Source organism: Trichoplusia ni, chromosome 11 (assembly GCF_003590095.1).
Source record: "Trichoplusia ni isolate ovarian cell line Hi5 chromosome 11, tn1, whole genome shotgun sequence".
Taxonomy (NCBI): domain Eukaryota; kingdom Metazoa; phylum Arthropoda; class Insecta; order Lepidoptera; family Noctuidae; genus Trichoplusia; species Trichoplusia ni.
Genome location: NC_039488.1, coordinates 354,920 through 370,407, shown reverse-complemented (window position 1 = coordinate 370,407; position 15,488 = coordinate 354,920). Strand labels below are relative to the sequence as shown.

General features: G+C 38.6%; 2 protein-coding genes across 2 annotated transcripts; both read left to right on the top strand.

The window, feature by feature from the left end:
• Positions 1-361: 361 nt before the first annotated feature.
• On the top strand, positions 362-6,779 carry LOC113498769 (dihydrolipoyllysine-residue succinyltransferase component of 2-oxoglutarate dehydrogenase complex, mitochondrial-like). The gene is made up of 10 exons (XM_026878911.1): positions 362-455; positions 1,426-1,517; positions 1,834-1,947; positions 2,579-2,741; positions 3,210-3,395; positions 3,877-4,037; positions 4,312-4,470; positions 5,174-5,307; positions 5,559-5,716; positions 6,258-6,779. The coding sequence occupies exons 1-10, from the start codon at positions 381-383 to the stop codon at positions 6,390-6,392; spliced, it is 1,377 nt and encodes a 458-aa protein (XP_026734712.1). The 5' UTR covers positions 362-380; the 3' UTR covers positions 6,393-6,779.
• A 1,621-nt stretch (positions 6,780-8,400) lies between these two features.
• Positions 8,401-15,383, top strand: LOC113498449. The gene is made up of 7 exons (XM_026878434.1): positions 8,401-8,762; positions 8,967-12,702; positions 12,891-13,082; positions 13,601-13,720; positions 13,990-14,247; positions 14,689-14,877; positions 15,185-15,383. The coding sequence occupies exons 1-7, from the start codon at positions 8,638-8,640 to the stop codon at positions 15,260-15,262; spliced, it is 4,698 nt and encodes a 1,565-aa protein (XP_026734235.1). The 5' UTR covers positions 8,401-8,637; the 3' UTR covers positions 15,263-15,383.
• The last annotated feature ends 105 nt before the right edge of the window (positions 15,384-15,488 follow it).

The window sequence follows — 15,488 nt, the reverse complement described above, 5'->3', positions numbered from 1 at the left end:
TTAACTAAACTCCTCACACAGCAAGCTTTCAGCTCTGCCATCTTGTGGCATAAAGCACTACTAAAAATTCAGACCGCGACTTATTAAGAAACCTTGTAATGTTTATCGAAAATAATCTATAGTTTTCGATTTTATTAACCTAAATCATGATATTATTTTTATTACACTCACAAAACCCTTTTATTTTATGCATTTAACCGATATAATTCTGTTTCGTTGAAAATCATTGCTAAACTCTTTACACACCTTTCAAAACTGCAAAACTTTCATTTTTTTCGAGAACTTGGCATGATAGACGTCCACGTAAGATTAGAAAAAGAAAATTTACTTCATGAATGACTTTGAAATTTTAGATTTTCTTTGGTGATAAATTTTATTAAATGTTAATTGAACGGATTTATTTAAATTCTAACATTTCTAAGATGTTTCGAAGAAGAGCAATACCGATGCGATTAGTAAGTAAATGTTACGTTTTTAATTAGGATTGTCGAAGGTCTTCGAGACGATTTGTAGCTGTCAAGTGTTTTTTTGTAAAACTGTTTATAATTTGTTTTCTCACTGATGCCATTTGGGTAGCACTACGAATTTTCCGCTTCCTCTCGGAAACCGTGCCATGTCAATGTTATGGTATTTCCTTTATGTTTCTGGATGCTACCGTGTTTCATAAAGCCATGGATTCTGTGATTTTCGTCTGTCCGCACGACGATATCAGATAGCAAACATAGCAGTGTATCTAGCCGACGCACGGTGAGTGAGGTACAATATCCATTTTTGAATACTGTGTACATAGAGGAGAATAGTAATTAAACTTTATTATGTTCCTCTAAAATACAGTCATAAGTCCAATTAGATTAAACGGAGCTTTGTCATATTTTAAAACAATTAAAAAAAAATAAGAAAATGTAGCCACTTACGACTCTGTAATATGTACTGGCCACATCAGACAATTACGTACTAAATTTATGCGTATTGGTGGTACAACAGAAAACGAATATACTTATATATGATCTAATTTCTTATCTGTATTAAAACACCATAAAAGTTTCCTAATTCGCTGATACCTGCCGGCGGGCAGCGGGATCCTTCAAATGTGTTACCGTAGCCCCGGCAGACAAATGGAAAAGTAAGGAACGTGTGAGGGTTTTTTTCAGTCATGTTCTGACAACCCTTTCCGCTCAACCAAAATCGGGGGATGTCATTTGACGACTTTGCATCCCGATAATAAACGCTGTGCAAACGTAGACACTTTTTGTTGCCAGCACAGTAGACCATCACAGTGAACCATATCCGTTGCGGCTGTACAGGGTCAAATCAAATATTTATCCGTAACTCTCATCTGGCACTAGACCCAGAAGAACACACTTTCGCGCCCGGCCTTAAATCTACGATACCTACGAGAATGAAATCTATTTTTAATATTTTCAGATTCTCCAAGGAAAGAGAGGCATCATCACAGCCGTAGTACATAAGAGCAATTGGTGTAGATGTGTACCGATTACTCAATTTCAACAAGCGACGTAAGTTAACTTTTTGAGAAAGGCCCTTATTAATATATAATCCGTCACCGTCTCATTAATGATCTTCAGTCAGACTTTGACTAAGAAATTACTATTTTAGCTTAAAAGAAAAAGCTTGCTATGTGTTCCTTGTCGAATTACAAATCGCATTTCGACATGGCACGAGTCACTTCTTCCAATTTATCTAGTATTTGAACTTTTAAGGAATGTGCCCATATTTCGGAGAATTTCTCGCATATGATGAGAGTCAGATGAGAGGTCAATGGCAATGTTTAAAAAAAACTGATTACAAAATCGGTTTGGCTTTTTGTTTCAGGCTTAAGGTAACCCATCAGCCGCTGCGCAAGCTACACGCCAGCTCCGTTCTGCTGGAGAGTCAAGACGTGAAGGTTCCCGGATTCCCGGATTCCATCTCCAGTGGAGACGTCAAGTATTTCATGTTTTATCCATAATAATATGAACAATACAATTCTATCGTTCTCTTGATACTAAGTATGATTGTTATATACAACAGCCTTCACTGTAGGACCCACTCTTATTTTTTTGAGAAAATAATTCCTTCACGCTTAAGGGTCGTCGCACACGGGCCACCGGCCACAATTACAAAACGCCGCTACATTTACTGAAGTTTATAGGGACTCGTCGCATAAGGTTCAAACTAGTGGTCGCCACACGCTACAAGACACTCCTCGCTTTTCTATATAAACTGCGTAAAAATTACACGAAATATGCCAGTAGCGGCGTTTCGTGGTTGTGGCCAGTGGCCCGTGTGTGGGAGCTAAATGATGGCAAATATCGACTCATTCATATTTTTACTGGGGTTATAGCGTAATCTTATTAAGTCACGCCGTTGCCATTGCGTTTCTTCTGCCCAGTGTTCGGGCAAACTATCCTTGGGACTGGCCAGGTAGAACGAGAGAATAGACAAGTTTTGGTTAAATTATAAACAAGTAACAACTAATTTGCTAAAATAAAGTGTCTTATCACAAGTACGCAGTAAGTCCAGTGCTACATACTATGATAACTATACAAGTATTATAGTATTAATAGTATGTCTTCAGGTTGTTAAAGAAAGAAGGCGATGCTATTGCCATGGACGAGGTGGTGATGGAGATTGAGACGGACAAGACTGCTATACCGGTGGTGTCTCCAGGACACGGCGTCATCACCAAGATGCTGGTCAAGAACGGACAGTCCGTCAAACCACATCAACATTGTTTTACGGTAACCATACGATGACCATGCAATCCGCAGACCCCATATCCATAGGCCTTTTCGGAGGTTAATTGCTGGAAACAATTCTCTCAACTATTAATCAACTTCGAAATAAATTACACTGTTTGTCTATAGAATAGAACGATCAATATACTTCAGTTGGAGAGACTAAAAAGAGATACAAAATAGTTAAATGATTTGAGCGAAATGCAAATACTACAGCAAATTTAGGCTACCTGAGACAAAGACATCTTACAGCTTCTGCTACCCGTTATCACCCGTACCTATCGCATCAAATTCAAATCAAAATTCACATTCATTCAATACAGACTACTAATAATACTTTTTTTAAATATCTATTAAAAAAACGGAGCGACGCAAGTCCTCCATTCACGATTTCCTAAGAGTTCGCACTGTGGACAAGAAACGCGTCATCAAACTCCACAATATGCACTTGAAGCTAGGTTATTCTTCCAGATGGACGTAACAGGGGTAGCGCCCGCTAAAGCAGCTGCTCCGGCGGCTGCGGCGGCGGCGCCAGCAGCCAAGCCGGCTGCGGCTCCCGCTGCGGCCGCCGCGCCCGTCGCCGCTGCGCCCGCCGCCCCGGCCGCCAGCAAGCCCGTCGTCACTGTGTCCGCCACCAAAGCAGCAAAAGGACCATCTGTAATATATTATTTAAATGTTATGGAAACTAAAGCAATTTAATCTAGTGGAAGGAAAATGAAAAGCTGGTGGTCAGAATTCATTCATCTACCGGTGGACGACGATGTTAACTGTAGCTTTTAGACAGGTCAACAGTTTTGGACAAAACATTGAATTATCATGTATGTACTTTAATGTAGTCTACTGTTTTCTATCTAATGAAATCATCTTACTCTGTTTCTCAAGGTAGAGTAGGATTTAAAAATGTAAAACCAGCACATACTGGAGAAATCTGGAGACGCAACCAGGCAGTTTATACAGGTCTCGCTATTATACCGTTATAAAAAGTGGATAATGACGTTCCGATCAGGCTATATAACCTTTTAATAAAGATTGATTACTGGTTTCCTTTTCATACACCCGTTATCTTAATATATCCAAAATGGACTATATTTTCTTAATTATGAGGATGGACGTGACACACTTCATTTCCTGAATGTAGCTCGAAACCATGAGAATTGGCGACCCGACAAAGTCGATATCGGGCACCCGCACCGAGCACCCGGTGCCGATGAACAAGATGCGCCAGCGCATCGCCGAGCGCCTCAAAGACGCGCAGAACACCGCCGCCATGCTCACCACCTTCAACGAGTGCGATATGAGGTCAGTACATAGATCTTTCCAGAACATCCCTTCCATCTCTTTTTACCTTTTATATCATTGTAGCTGTAGGAAGAGAGACCTGACTGTTGTGTAGTGCGCTTCCACAACTGCACTTGTATTACTTTAAAAGGCGAGTAAGGCGACGATAGTCTCTTAAAGTCCCTTTTTGTAGACAAAGGTACATAGACTTTTCAGCAAACTCTTGACTAAAAGTATTCATTATCCAACATATCCATTCATCAAATATATACTCCTAACATGTTATTGTTTGCAGTAAGCTCATGGCTTTCCGCAAGGCAAATTTGGCAGCATTCGTTAAGAAGTATGGAGTGAAACTCTCTTTTATGTCTCCTTTCCTGAAAGCTGCCTCTAATGCCCTTATGGATCAGCCCGTTGTCAACGGGGTAATCAGAGGAGGTGATATTGTATATAGGTAGGTAAAAATTACCTTTATTTGTGTTATTGTAAAATTGTAGAGGGCACCACGCCATTAAATAGGTAAGACGCCTCTTTACGCCTCGTAATTTGTAACCTTGATTCCAGAGGTATCTCTTAAGATGTGGTGGTAGGCCTAGAGATATCCCCTAAACATATCTTATTACTGGCATTTAATTCTACTCTACATTTAAACATTTAAACACAAACATTCCTCATGTTGCACGAAATATCACTCTGATGCATCTGTTCTTCACCTCGTAATTCGAAAAAGTACCCGATGAAAACCAAAATCATAGTATTGATTAAATATGCCGAAAAAAATGTAAAAGATTTCATCACTTTACTTTACATTTTTGAGACAGAAATCATGTCTACCTCTGAGTACGAACCGAATTTATTACATCATCAACACATCCAGGCTATCTACCTAAAAGCCACCCATGTTCCTTCCCTCGCCCTTTCTTTCCCGGTGCCACGGTGGTCCTTCACCCAAATCACATTTCCTCTGGCCCAGCAGCAGGCATCAGCCCAAATGGGCTCCACAGAGCCAGCAGAGTAAAATTCTGACACTCCCTTCAGCTCAATCCAAAGATGGAGACCGGAATCATTTGATGATTTGCCATCAAGATAAAAAGGTCATCTACCTACAATTTTACAAGTGCTTAATACTTGTAAATGTCATCTTGATCTACTTGCAGGGATTACGTAGATATATCAATCGCTGTTGCTACCCCCCGCGGATTGGTCGTGCCCATACTGCGCAACGTTGACTCCATGGACTACCCGCGCATCGAATTGGCAATGAACGCAATCGCTGAGAAAGCGAAGAGTGGTAACTAAAGGACTATTTATTTGTTTCGTAAAGGTTGGGTACTTACATGATTATAGAAAGATAAATATTAATAATCTCTCAATGGTATGATACGATGCATTGAAATATGATACTCCTATGATGAATTTATGACAAGGAGTCCATAATGATGAGCTTCGGGCTAGCGATTTTACTAATAAGCAACTTGATTTGTTAGCTCCAAAAGCTATTAAAAATGACCCTAACTAGCTAGTCATTTATTAATATTCCAGGCAAACTAACACAGTCGGACATACAAGGCGGCACGTTCACTGTTAGCAACGGCGGAGTGTTCGGGTCACTGCTCTCGATGCCCATCATCAACTTGCCCCAGTCTGCCATCTTGGGCATGCACGCCATTATACAGAGACCTGTCGCTGTTTCCGGCAAGGTAACGTGGTATTTGAGAATTTGCAAAAAACACAAGGCCCTAAGCCATTTCAGCTAAGGAGGAAATTTCCCATTATGTAGTATTATGATAGTAATGACGTAGTAGAAGTTCATATGAATTTTATTTTTTACTAGCTGTTGCCCGCGACTTCGTCCCCGTGGGTAGAAGATATAAGTTATGATTTATACCTGCCCTGCTTTTTTCACATTTTCCATTGTATCTTCGCTCCTATTAGTCGTAGCGTGATGGTTTATAGCCTAAAGCCTTTCTCGATGAATGGTCTATTCAAAACAAAAAGATTTTTTCAATTTGGACCAGTAGTTCCTGTGATTAGCGCGTTCAAACAAACAAGCAAACTAACTTACTCTTCAGCTTTATATATAAGTATAGAAGCTATACTTCTATACTAATATATAAAGCGCTTCACGTGATCTGAAAATTCATTTAAAACATATTTTTGTATTGATTCTAATTTTTAGGAACCAAGGCTCAGTCTTTAGAAGACTTCATTTATAAGAGAATCATTGTTTTCTTTTTCCAGATTGAAATAAGGCCTATGATGTACCTCGCTTTGACGTATGACCATAGGCTAATCGATGGCCGCGAAGCTGTGCTTTTCCTAAGAAAAATCAAATCAGGAGTTGAAGACCCCACATCAATATTAGCAGGAATTTAATTTTTTAAAGTAAAACTAGGTTTATTACCGTGTTGGGGACCTAGTATTCTCGTCACATGCGCCTTGTACAGTAGGAACGGAGAAACAAATATGCCGTGACATTAGCATTTTCAGTTTAACTGCTGTCAGCAACGGCATCATCTTTTAAGGGTTTTCAATCTGATGGGAAAATGTCCTTTTTTGCTTACTGGTTCTTTACCACCATTACAGATATTCTAGATTGAAAGTTTTACAGGAAGGTGAGTAGTGTGGGAATTTCTCCACTTACCTATTGTTCTTTAGAGGTAGTCTAATACGTGAAGTATTAATTTTTTTACGTCTCTTATGTACGAATTTATGTGGGAAGAGTTTTACGTGGGTCTTGAATAAAGTATGGTTTTGTAATTATTGGTTGTTTTTTTTTCTTTACTATTCATGAGTTCATTTTGTACCTTAAGCTTAACAAATAATATTTCTCCCGTTACAACCCTTTTTCCATTTAAAAAGTAGCCTATGTTCTTAATCAGACAATTTTTATACCAAATTTCAATGCAATCGGTTCAGTAGTATTGGCATCAAAGCGAGACAGACAGACAGAGGTACTTTCGCATTTTTAATATTAGTATGGATATTTGCGCAGTTTATCGGTATATGCCTAAGGCCCGATTTTTCAATCGTCAGATAACTTTTATCTGAGGGATAAATATGGCCGTTTGACATATTTTCTATACAAAAGCTGTCAAAACGTCAAACATATTCGTTGAATAAAAGTTATCTGGCGATTGAAAAATCGGTCCTAAGTCAATCAAACAACTCAATAAACGATCAACCGCAAGAATAAATGATGTTTTCATGCTTTGTTTCTTGTACCTTACCAGCCCTCAAAGTTACCGAGACCTTGACAGCCTGTTGAGATTTTGATGTTATCCTCGCGGCAGGTTTTCAAAAAAGAGAAAGTGGATAAAGAGATCACGGTGATAGGAAATCCAGCTCCACAAGACTTCTCCTTTAAAAGTAATGAAATATGTGCACAAGGGGTTTTGTGTAGTTAGGGGGTCAAGGCTACATTTTATCTCGGCGTTCCCATGGAAATGAGGACCAGTGAACGCTGCAAACTGAAGTCCACGCGAGCGGAGTCGCGGGCAACAGCTAGATATTTTAATAAAGCAAAATACTTGTCTCGTCACTCGTGTCATATTTCATCCTGAAAAACTTCAAAATGTAAGGCTGTCCAAAATCCAAATTAGGCTCGTGAAGGATTTGAACCTCCGACCTCCGATGCTCAGATGTTTAAACCTGGATATCGGCGCTCTCGCCCTCTGAGCTAACGAGTCCTGTGAGCAGAATTTTCAATTTATCGACCATTACACTCAAATGTCGTCACTACCATTTCAAAATCTACCTTATTGCTTGAAGAATAAAGCTGCTATTCATATCTAAGTAACGTCTGACCATGAGATTTCGTACGGCGACACGCTACAGGGTTCAGGGTAGTAGCGGTTGCGGTTTCGCGCTTAGTTCCCTATCTTTTGTAAAAAGCACTGCGTTGAAGATAGAAATGTCAAATAACAAAGAAAATGCAATATATATGATAGGCCAAACAAACAAAATATACTATTAAAGTAAGAAAGAAAATAGGTGCCAACTTACTACTGACTTTTATTTTTTAAATGCTGGCCAGCCTAAACATTTATAATCCACATATTTTCGTTTGATTTTTAGCCACATTCGGTGGTTAAGGCAATTCTATTTTAATTTGCAGATCAGAAATTTAATTCCTTTAAACAATCTAATTATTAGTGTTTTTAACGCGGTAAACGGAACGGGTCTTTTGACGAAACCCGCTCTTCCCATGAAGTTATGCCGTGAAAGTGGAAAGAAACATATAATAATAAATTGCAAATATACCTATTTCCTTTTTTAGATTGAGATTTTCAATTTTTAACACATAAAAGTTATTACCATTACGTCTATTGATTTCTATGTAAAAGAATACACTTCCGAACATCAAACGGTATAGTAACATTGAAATTTTTCAAAAATTCTGAACGCACTCAAATTTTTATGATTGACAATATTTTTGTACAAACGTCAAATGGAGTCCGTGTCCGTGCATGTATTTTTATTCGGCGCGACAATTGATCAAACTTGTTTTATTTGTGATTATACCTTATCTTCATGTAATAAAATACACGTTTCGAACACTAAAATAAAGTAAATCGTATTTATTGTGTATTGTGGTTAGATATGTGTTATTAGTGGAATAATGAGACGAGGTCACTCAGGCATCGGAGGATGGCGAAGTGAAAATCCAAACCATTTTAGGCCCAGGAACAGCGGGCCCCCTCGATATAGACCCCCTAGAAGTTTTGGCATCTTAGAGACCCCCCGGTAAGTGATATTCAAAGGGAAACATTACTATGTTTTCATTGCATCACTGACGCGCCAATATCTCGTAAACCTTGAAACACCAAAAAAGCACTTCTATGTTTATGACACATATCAAATATTCTTACAGGATATGATTAAATTAAAAAAAAATGTATGTAAAAGAATGTGTCAGTCGTTTTTATATTCTCAATTAATGTATTTCAGATTCCCGCCACCCAATCCGCGTTTGCACCATAGAGGTGGACATCCTTTCAATACTCACTTAGGCCATCCCGATGATCATCTACGACAAGACTACCACGATAGACACAAACTAAACAGAGATGGCCATCATCATGTCAATCAGAGATTGCCAGATAGAGGGCTTCCACACCCTCGACCAAGACTCATGCATCCACACTTAAGTACTAATATAAGGCAAAAACACAGTGACCAATTGAGTCTATATCAAGACCCTTCTACCTTCTATAATGATGTGCATCCTGAGCCTTTTCACATTAATAGTATGGGTGATGTGGACCACAGACAGCTACCTAGCCTTTTGTCACACCCTCAGGATTCATACAAACAACAGAGAATATCTCAGTGGATTAATCCATCCTATGATAACAGAAAGCATCACTTTGAAGAGAGAAGTCCACAAAAAACATTCAGACAACAAGACAGTGCTGAGGCCAGTAAAATACCTGTGTTAGACTATGGCGGACACAGACCACCCTCATCAGATCATTACGGCAGCACATCTGGACCAAATACCAATAACAACAATACCTCATTTAGTCGCTCAGTTGATGACACTGTAGATATTATCAGGAAAAGGTTACTGAATCGCAATGAGCCCCAAAGTATACCGCAACATGCTTCTGACCTTCCAAGTAACAATGAACAAGAGGTCACAGAAAATGTAAATCAACACACTCAACAGGAACAACCAACAAAAAAGCGAACACCAAAACAAAGACACAATATAAAATCAAATTGTGATAAAATGAAGACCAATATTGTTCATCAACTGTTTAAGATGGACAAAGATAAAATGCATAAATTAATGGATGACCCAGGCTCCTCAACTAAGTTTGAGTATGCCATCAGTAGCTTGATAACAGAGTCACAAAATAGTTTGAATCGTCACCTGAGATCTGTAGCTGAGAAATCATTGTACAGTACTGGTACAGACTTCATTCATAATGATAATAACACAATTTATGAAGATACCTTTATGAAACAGATGCAGTGTCTTTTAGATCCACAAGATACGGTCTTACTAGAGGATATTAAGCCAATTGTGATGGCTGAATTGAGCAAGGTTTTGCAGTTAGATGATTTTGAACAAAGGTTTGATACACCAGAAGATCACAGTGTGCATCAGTCAAGAGACGATCAATCAAACTATCCTTATTTTGACTCATACAATTATAATGATTATCCACAAGACAAGAATTATGATCAGGAACAAATTCCAACTTATAATAATGATAATCTAAAAACAATCAGTGTAACTGATGAGGTTGATAACAGCTATAATTATGATCGTAAACCAGTTTACGAAGAACCACAGCGTCTTTTTGAAAGACGTCCTGCCCGGTCACAGAGTATTCAGAGTGAAGACAGAAGGAGAAGTAATGACAGTCAACAGCAACGGCGCAGTATTGATAATTCTGCTGAAGATCCATTTAAAAGTCAACAGGATGAACCTTTGCCTCTCTTTGACACTAATAATATGGATCAAGTGTCTGAGGATGAAGATACATTTGCAGAACTAGACAGACAGTACCATGTTGCTGTTGATCCAAATTTTTTGGAAAATGATGACCTTTCCTCAAGAGGTACACCAACTACACTTCTGCCCCTACAAAAAGAGTCTACAAATATCAAAAAAGAAAATGACAGTGCAGAGGAAGCAAATTGTATAGCAATGAATTTATTTTCAGAAAGTAGTAGAGGTAGGGAAACACTCCAAGAAATATCCAAATTTATTAAACAGGAAGGTGCTGCTTCACTAGATTTTTCAAAAGAAAATACTACACCTGTGAACACTGATGGCCAAAGAGTTGAACACATCAACATTCATCATGAACATGTCACTAAACCTAAGGAAGCAAGTAAAGATACTGATAAATCCAGTAACTCGAATATAATCAAGACTCCTTCATCAAATTCTCGTAAAAGGTCGACAGATCAGAGACCATCTCACCGAAAAGAAAAGCGTAAGAAACGATCATCCAGCCAGTCTGATTCCATCAAAACGCCATTAGAAGTAAATGTATATAATGCTTCAGCCAAATCTTCGGAAAAGTGCAATGTTACCCCAAAGCCCTATTTTAGTTTGTTTTTACCTAAGGATGATAATATTAAGGATTCATCTATAGACAAAAAACTGAACAATTCAGATAAAAGTTACTCTGACAAGTATGTCAAAAGGAAAGAACACTCCAAGAAGCCAAAAGGTAAAGAAACAGAAGAACCTCGAAGAAAAAGACATTCAAGCTCATCTCATCCACCTATTCTAAGTCCAAAAGATAGTATTAATTCAAGCAGTCACACCCCAACAAAATCAGATGCTAAAACGAAACTCAAGACTATTGACATGTTTGTCGAGAAGCCAAAAAAGCCGTCAATACATCATCAAGCGCACAGAAATACTGCAACAACTGTAACACCTACTAAACCCACTGCTGAGGAAGGAAAACCCAAGCAGGTAACTACTCCGGTTCGTAATAAGGCACCTCTGCTAAAAGATACAGAAATAGTCAAGAAGTTTGTTACTAAGGAAACTCAGACAAATCAAAGCAATGTCTTAACCTCTAGGTTTTGCCAAACAGACAGTAAAAAATTTGCTTCAAAATTAATACAGACAGAACCTATTACAAATACTGAGGCTGCCAAACACAGGTCTACTGACGCTTTTGAAAGAATGAAAGAAATCGACTTGGAAATTCAAGTATTGTTGCAAGAGAAGTTTAAAATCTACAGCTCTTTGGAATCCAAAGATTCACATCCAATCACAATACCCACTTTAGGTATGACAGTGTTAAACGTAACTCCTAATGAAGGTGAAACTATTACATCTATGGCAGAAAACATGACCGACATGACAACAATGACTGTAGATGTTATGTCTGCAGATGCTATAGTCGAAGAGTTCACCAGTATGCCTGTTGAAGAACTAGAGGAAATAGCCCTCGAGTCTGTTGAAGAACAATTCGAGTCGACAAAAATGGAAACGAGAAGACTAAGACAAAAAGTATTACAACAAGAGCGGAATAGTTCTGAAAGCCCTACTTGTAGTAGGAGGCAAAAGAAAAATTCCAAGCCTCCAAACATATCACTCATCGAACAAATAATTACGGATGACAGACCGCTAGAAGACATCATATCTTTAGACGATCTAGAGGAACTTCCTTCGAAAACTAAGAAGAAAGCTCCAAAGTCTCAGCCAAAGAAGAAGAACGCCAAGAAAGGAAAACCTGTAAAAAATACTAATGTAAGCATGTATGATATAAAAGACTGCTCAGTTGTACTTGTACGAACTGACGTAAATAAACTTTTTAGCGAACATTCCCAGTCTTCTGAATCATCTGAAGTAAGTCAGAATACAGTAGAGAGGGTATCTCCAGAAGTAACTGTAAAGCCTCAACCAAATCCAGCAGTCGAGGAGTCAGTTGTAAATGATCTTCAGTTTGATATGTTAGATGTGTCTGAGGATATAGTTATTGAGGATAGTGAGACGAAGGGCGGCGAGGACAAGGAGCATGACCGGGTGGTTATAAGTGAGGAAATAATACTCGATAACAGTCAGTCGTCGGCTGACGACGTGTTCACCTCAGAGGCGAGTCAGTCGGAAAATGAGTGCAAAACTTATGATTACTCGACCGATGAGAAGTTGCGGCGGGATTCAGTCACCGTCACAGGGAACGCTGATGCTGTGCTGGCGATAGAGGTAAGTTTTTATATACCATTACAAATAGTCTAAAATCTCTACTGGCTAATAATGTCTTTCACAAGTATTAAACTTACAAGGAAATTGTATTTACCAAAATTTATCAAATAATCATAAACCAACCATAACATATACCTGCCCTTAAGAAAGCTCAGTATATAGGTTGACAAAAATATTTTCCTTTACAGTGTATAGAGAATGATTTTATCGCGGCCTGTCTGGACGGCAATGTTTACCACTTCAGTAATGATGGGCAGCTACTGAACACTTTGCGAGGCTCGAATCTGGCAGTTACTTGCTTGACTATTGTTAAGGAAAAGTATGGGACCACAGTGTACACAGGGTCGCTCGACTCCAGGATACGATATTATGATTTGGAGGTAAAACTAAAACCTACTAAAGAAACAAAGAAAACACCCACACACAGAAAAAAGCTTTCACAGATATTTTATTTCATGAAATCAGAAAAGTACATTATTTTCTATAGTTAAAGTCGTAATAGAAAATGTATGATAAAACAAGTTTAATTACGACATTGATGGTTTAATCTGGCTACAAGTAATGGGTACTTATCCGATAAGTACCTAACACTTGACAAGCCTAATCGTACCTGAGAAGTATCGTTCATAAGCATTTGTACTTGAAATAACTATTCAAAGTTCAAGTACCCCAAGTTCCGAATAATAAAACCATACTAGGCGACAGTGCAATAATTTCGTTAGTACAATATGAATAGTTGAACCTTCATGTATTTTAAAAACAGTAATATGCAGCAGTCCTAATTTGCTGTAGGATATGTCACACAGTGAAATGAGTTTTGGACCTAGAATGCGGCGGTCGTTCATCGTAAAATATGCTATAATGAAAATAAATAACTATTATTCTCTTATTATTTCAGACGGGTTTAGAAAAGGGACCGGAGTGCAATGTTCTTAGTCCGATACAGACGATGGACCGCGCGTGGGATACTGTCTTTGTGGGTACACGGACTGGATTTGTACTGCAGTTTGAATGCAAGGTAAGTTATCATCATTATCTACGTTAACATGCCTCATGTTCGAGTCAGCCTCCCCGATAAGCTCCATGGGCAGTGTTTATCGAATCCAACAACAACTCATTCGTCGATATTAATGACGGTAGTATTATTCCTATAAACATTTTTTGTCATCATTTACTTACTACACAAAACTTGTAACACTTGCTCATAGGACACCCTATTACGTTCTTGCAATCATCTCAACCTCTTATAACAACGCACACTTATAATATAGTCACTTTTCTTTCCAGAATAACATGTTAATACCAGTTAGTACAGTGAAATTCTCTGAACAATCTATCCTCGCACTTCGGGCTATAAAAGAAGGACCAAGGAAAGTACTTCTAGTCGCCGCACGGTCGGAAAACGTGACGATCAAGGACGCTCAGACCGGCCTCCTGTTGCGGACACTATGTGGACCAAAGATGACTGTTTATACTCTGTTGTTTGAAGATGGGAAGGTGTTCTGTGGGACCAGCAGCCATCAGATACATGTGTTCGATTATGCTGTGAGTTCACTTCAATTTATTCATCTGATGGTAAAAGTTTTAGTAAAGAATTTCTTGTTAGGACTGTTCCGACTTACAGATCCACTCATATGGTGTGTTGGTTTTACCTTTTACTTAGGAAACCAAGAATGTCTCAATACCTATAATATTTGTTAAAGTCAAAATTCTAAGACTGCACGGATAGCCGAGTGGTTGAGGTCATCACGCCAAACCCACTTTGCGCAACGTGTCGCGGGTTCGATCCCCGCGTAGTACAAGCATTTGTGTGATCCACGAATGCTTGTTCTGAGTCTGGGTGTCCTTGTGCATGTGAATTGTATGTTTGTGAAACACCCCGCGACACAAGGAATTAATTCCTTAGAGTGGGAGTCGTTACTAAACATGCCTGAAGACTTCTCTACGAATCAACGAGCATGAAGCCAATATTGCATTTTTGTACAGAGCGGCGCGCACACAGGCTGCCATGAAGGCGGTAAGGGCGCGGTGTGCCTGCGCGCGACGGGCGGGCTGCTGTTCGCGGGCTGTTACGACGGCTGCGTGTACGTGTACCGCGAGGGCGACACGCGGCCTCTTGCGCAGCTGCGCGGGCCTAGTCTCATGCTCCTATCACTCGCTGTCGTAGGCAGTAAGGTGAGTCACAAGTAAAACAAGAATAAGCTCTCTGAATATCAGCTGTTTAAAGGATGATTCGTGCCATTAAGCTTTCATTGAAACTCGAGATATTGACAGTAGCTTAATTGCTAGTGTACGAAATACGCTATACAAGATTCTAATGAGCCCGTTAAGTGTAAGGAAATAAATAAAAATTGTCACAAAAAAAAATGTTAATAAACTTTTAAATTAGTTATAAATAATAATATAGTTAATCTATGATTCGCCAAATTTCTACCATCTCTCGTTTAAACTCTACTAATATCATGAATTGTACTTGTTTCAGATTATCGCGGGTTATAAAGACAGGAGCTTGTACATATGGAAAATACCTTTAAGTATATTGCAAGAAATGATTTTATAAATCTCTACATAGTGTTGTAGATCAAATCTCATTACTTTACATTAATAGATGTCTATATTCCTCGATTCACTGATGTCGGTCAATATGTGTATATAATAAAATAAAATAATTTAGTTACTAATTACAGTTCTTAACATTATTAAACCCTTTCCTTAGCATTAATTTGGTTTGTTCACAAAGAATTATCAGATGAATAAAAACAAAACGACTTTGCGATGGCCTTAGT

Coding starts and splice junctions, on each gene's coding strand:
- LOC113498769 (XM_026878911.1), top strand. CDS start 381: ATGTTAATTGAACGGATTTATTTAAATTCTAACATTTCTAAGATGTTT. Junction 456..1,425: donor GAGCAATACCGATGCGATTA/GTAAGTAAATGT, acceptor TAATATTTTCAG/ATTCTCCAAGGAAAGAGAGG. Junction 2,742..3,209: donor CACATCAACATTGTTTTACG/GTAACCATACGA, acceptor TTATTCTTCCAG/ATGGACGTAACAGGGGTAGC.
- LOC113498449 (XM_026878434.1), top strand. CDS start 8,638: ATGAGACGAGGTCACTCAGGCATCGGAGGATGGCGAAGTGAAAATCCA. Junction 13,083..13,600: donor TACGATATTATGATTTGGAG/GTAAAACTAAAA, acceptor TTATTATTTCAG/ACGGGTTTAGAAAAGGGACC. Junction 14,248..14,688: donor TACATGTGTTCGATTATGCT/GTGAGTTCACTT, acceptor ATTTTTGTACAG/AGCGGCGCGCACACAGGCTG.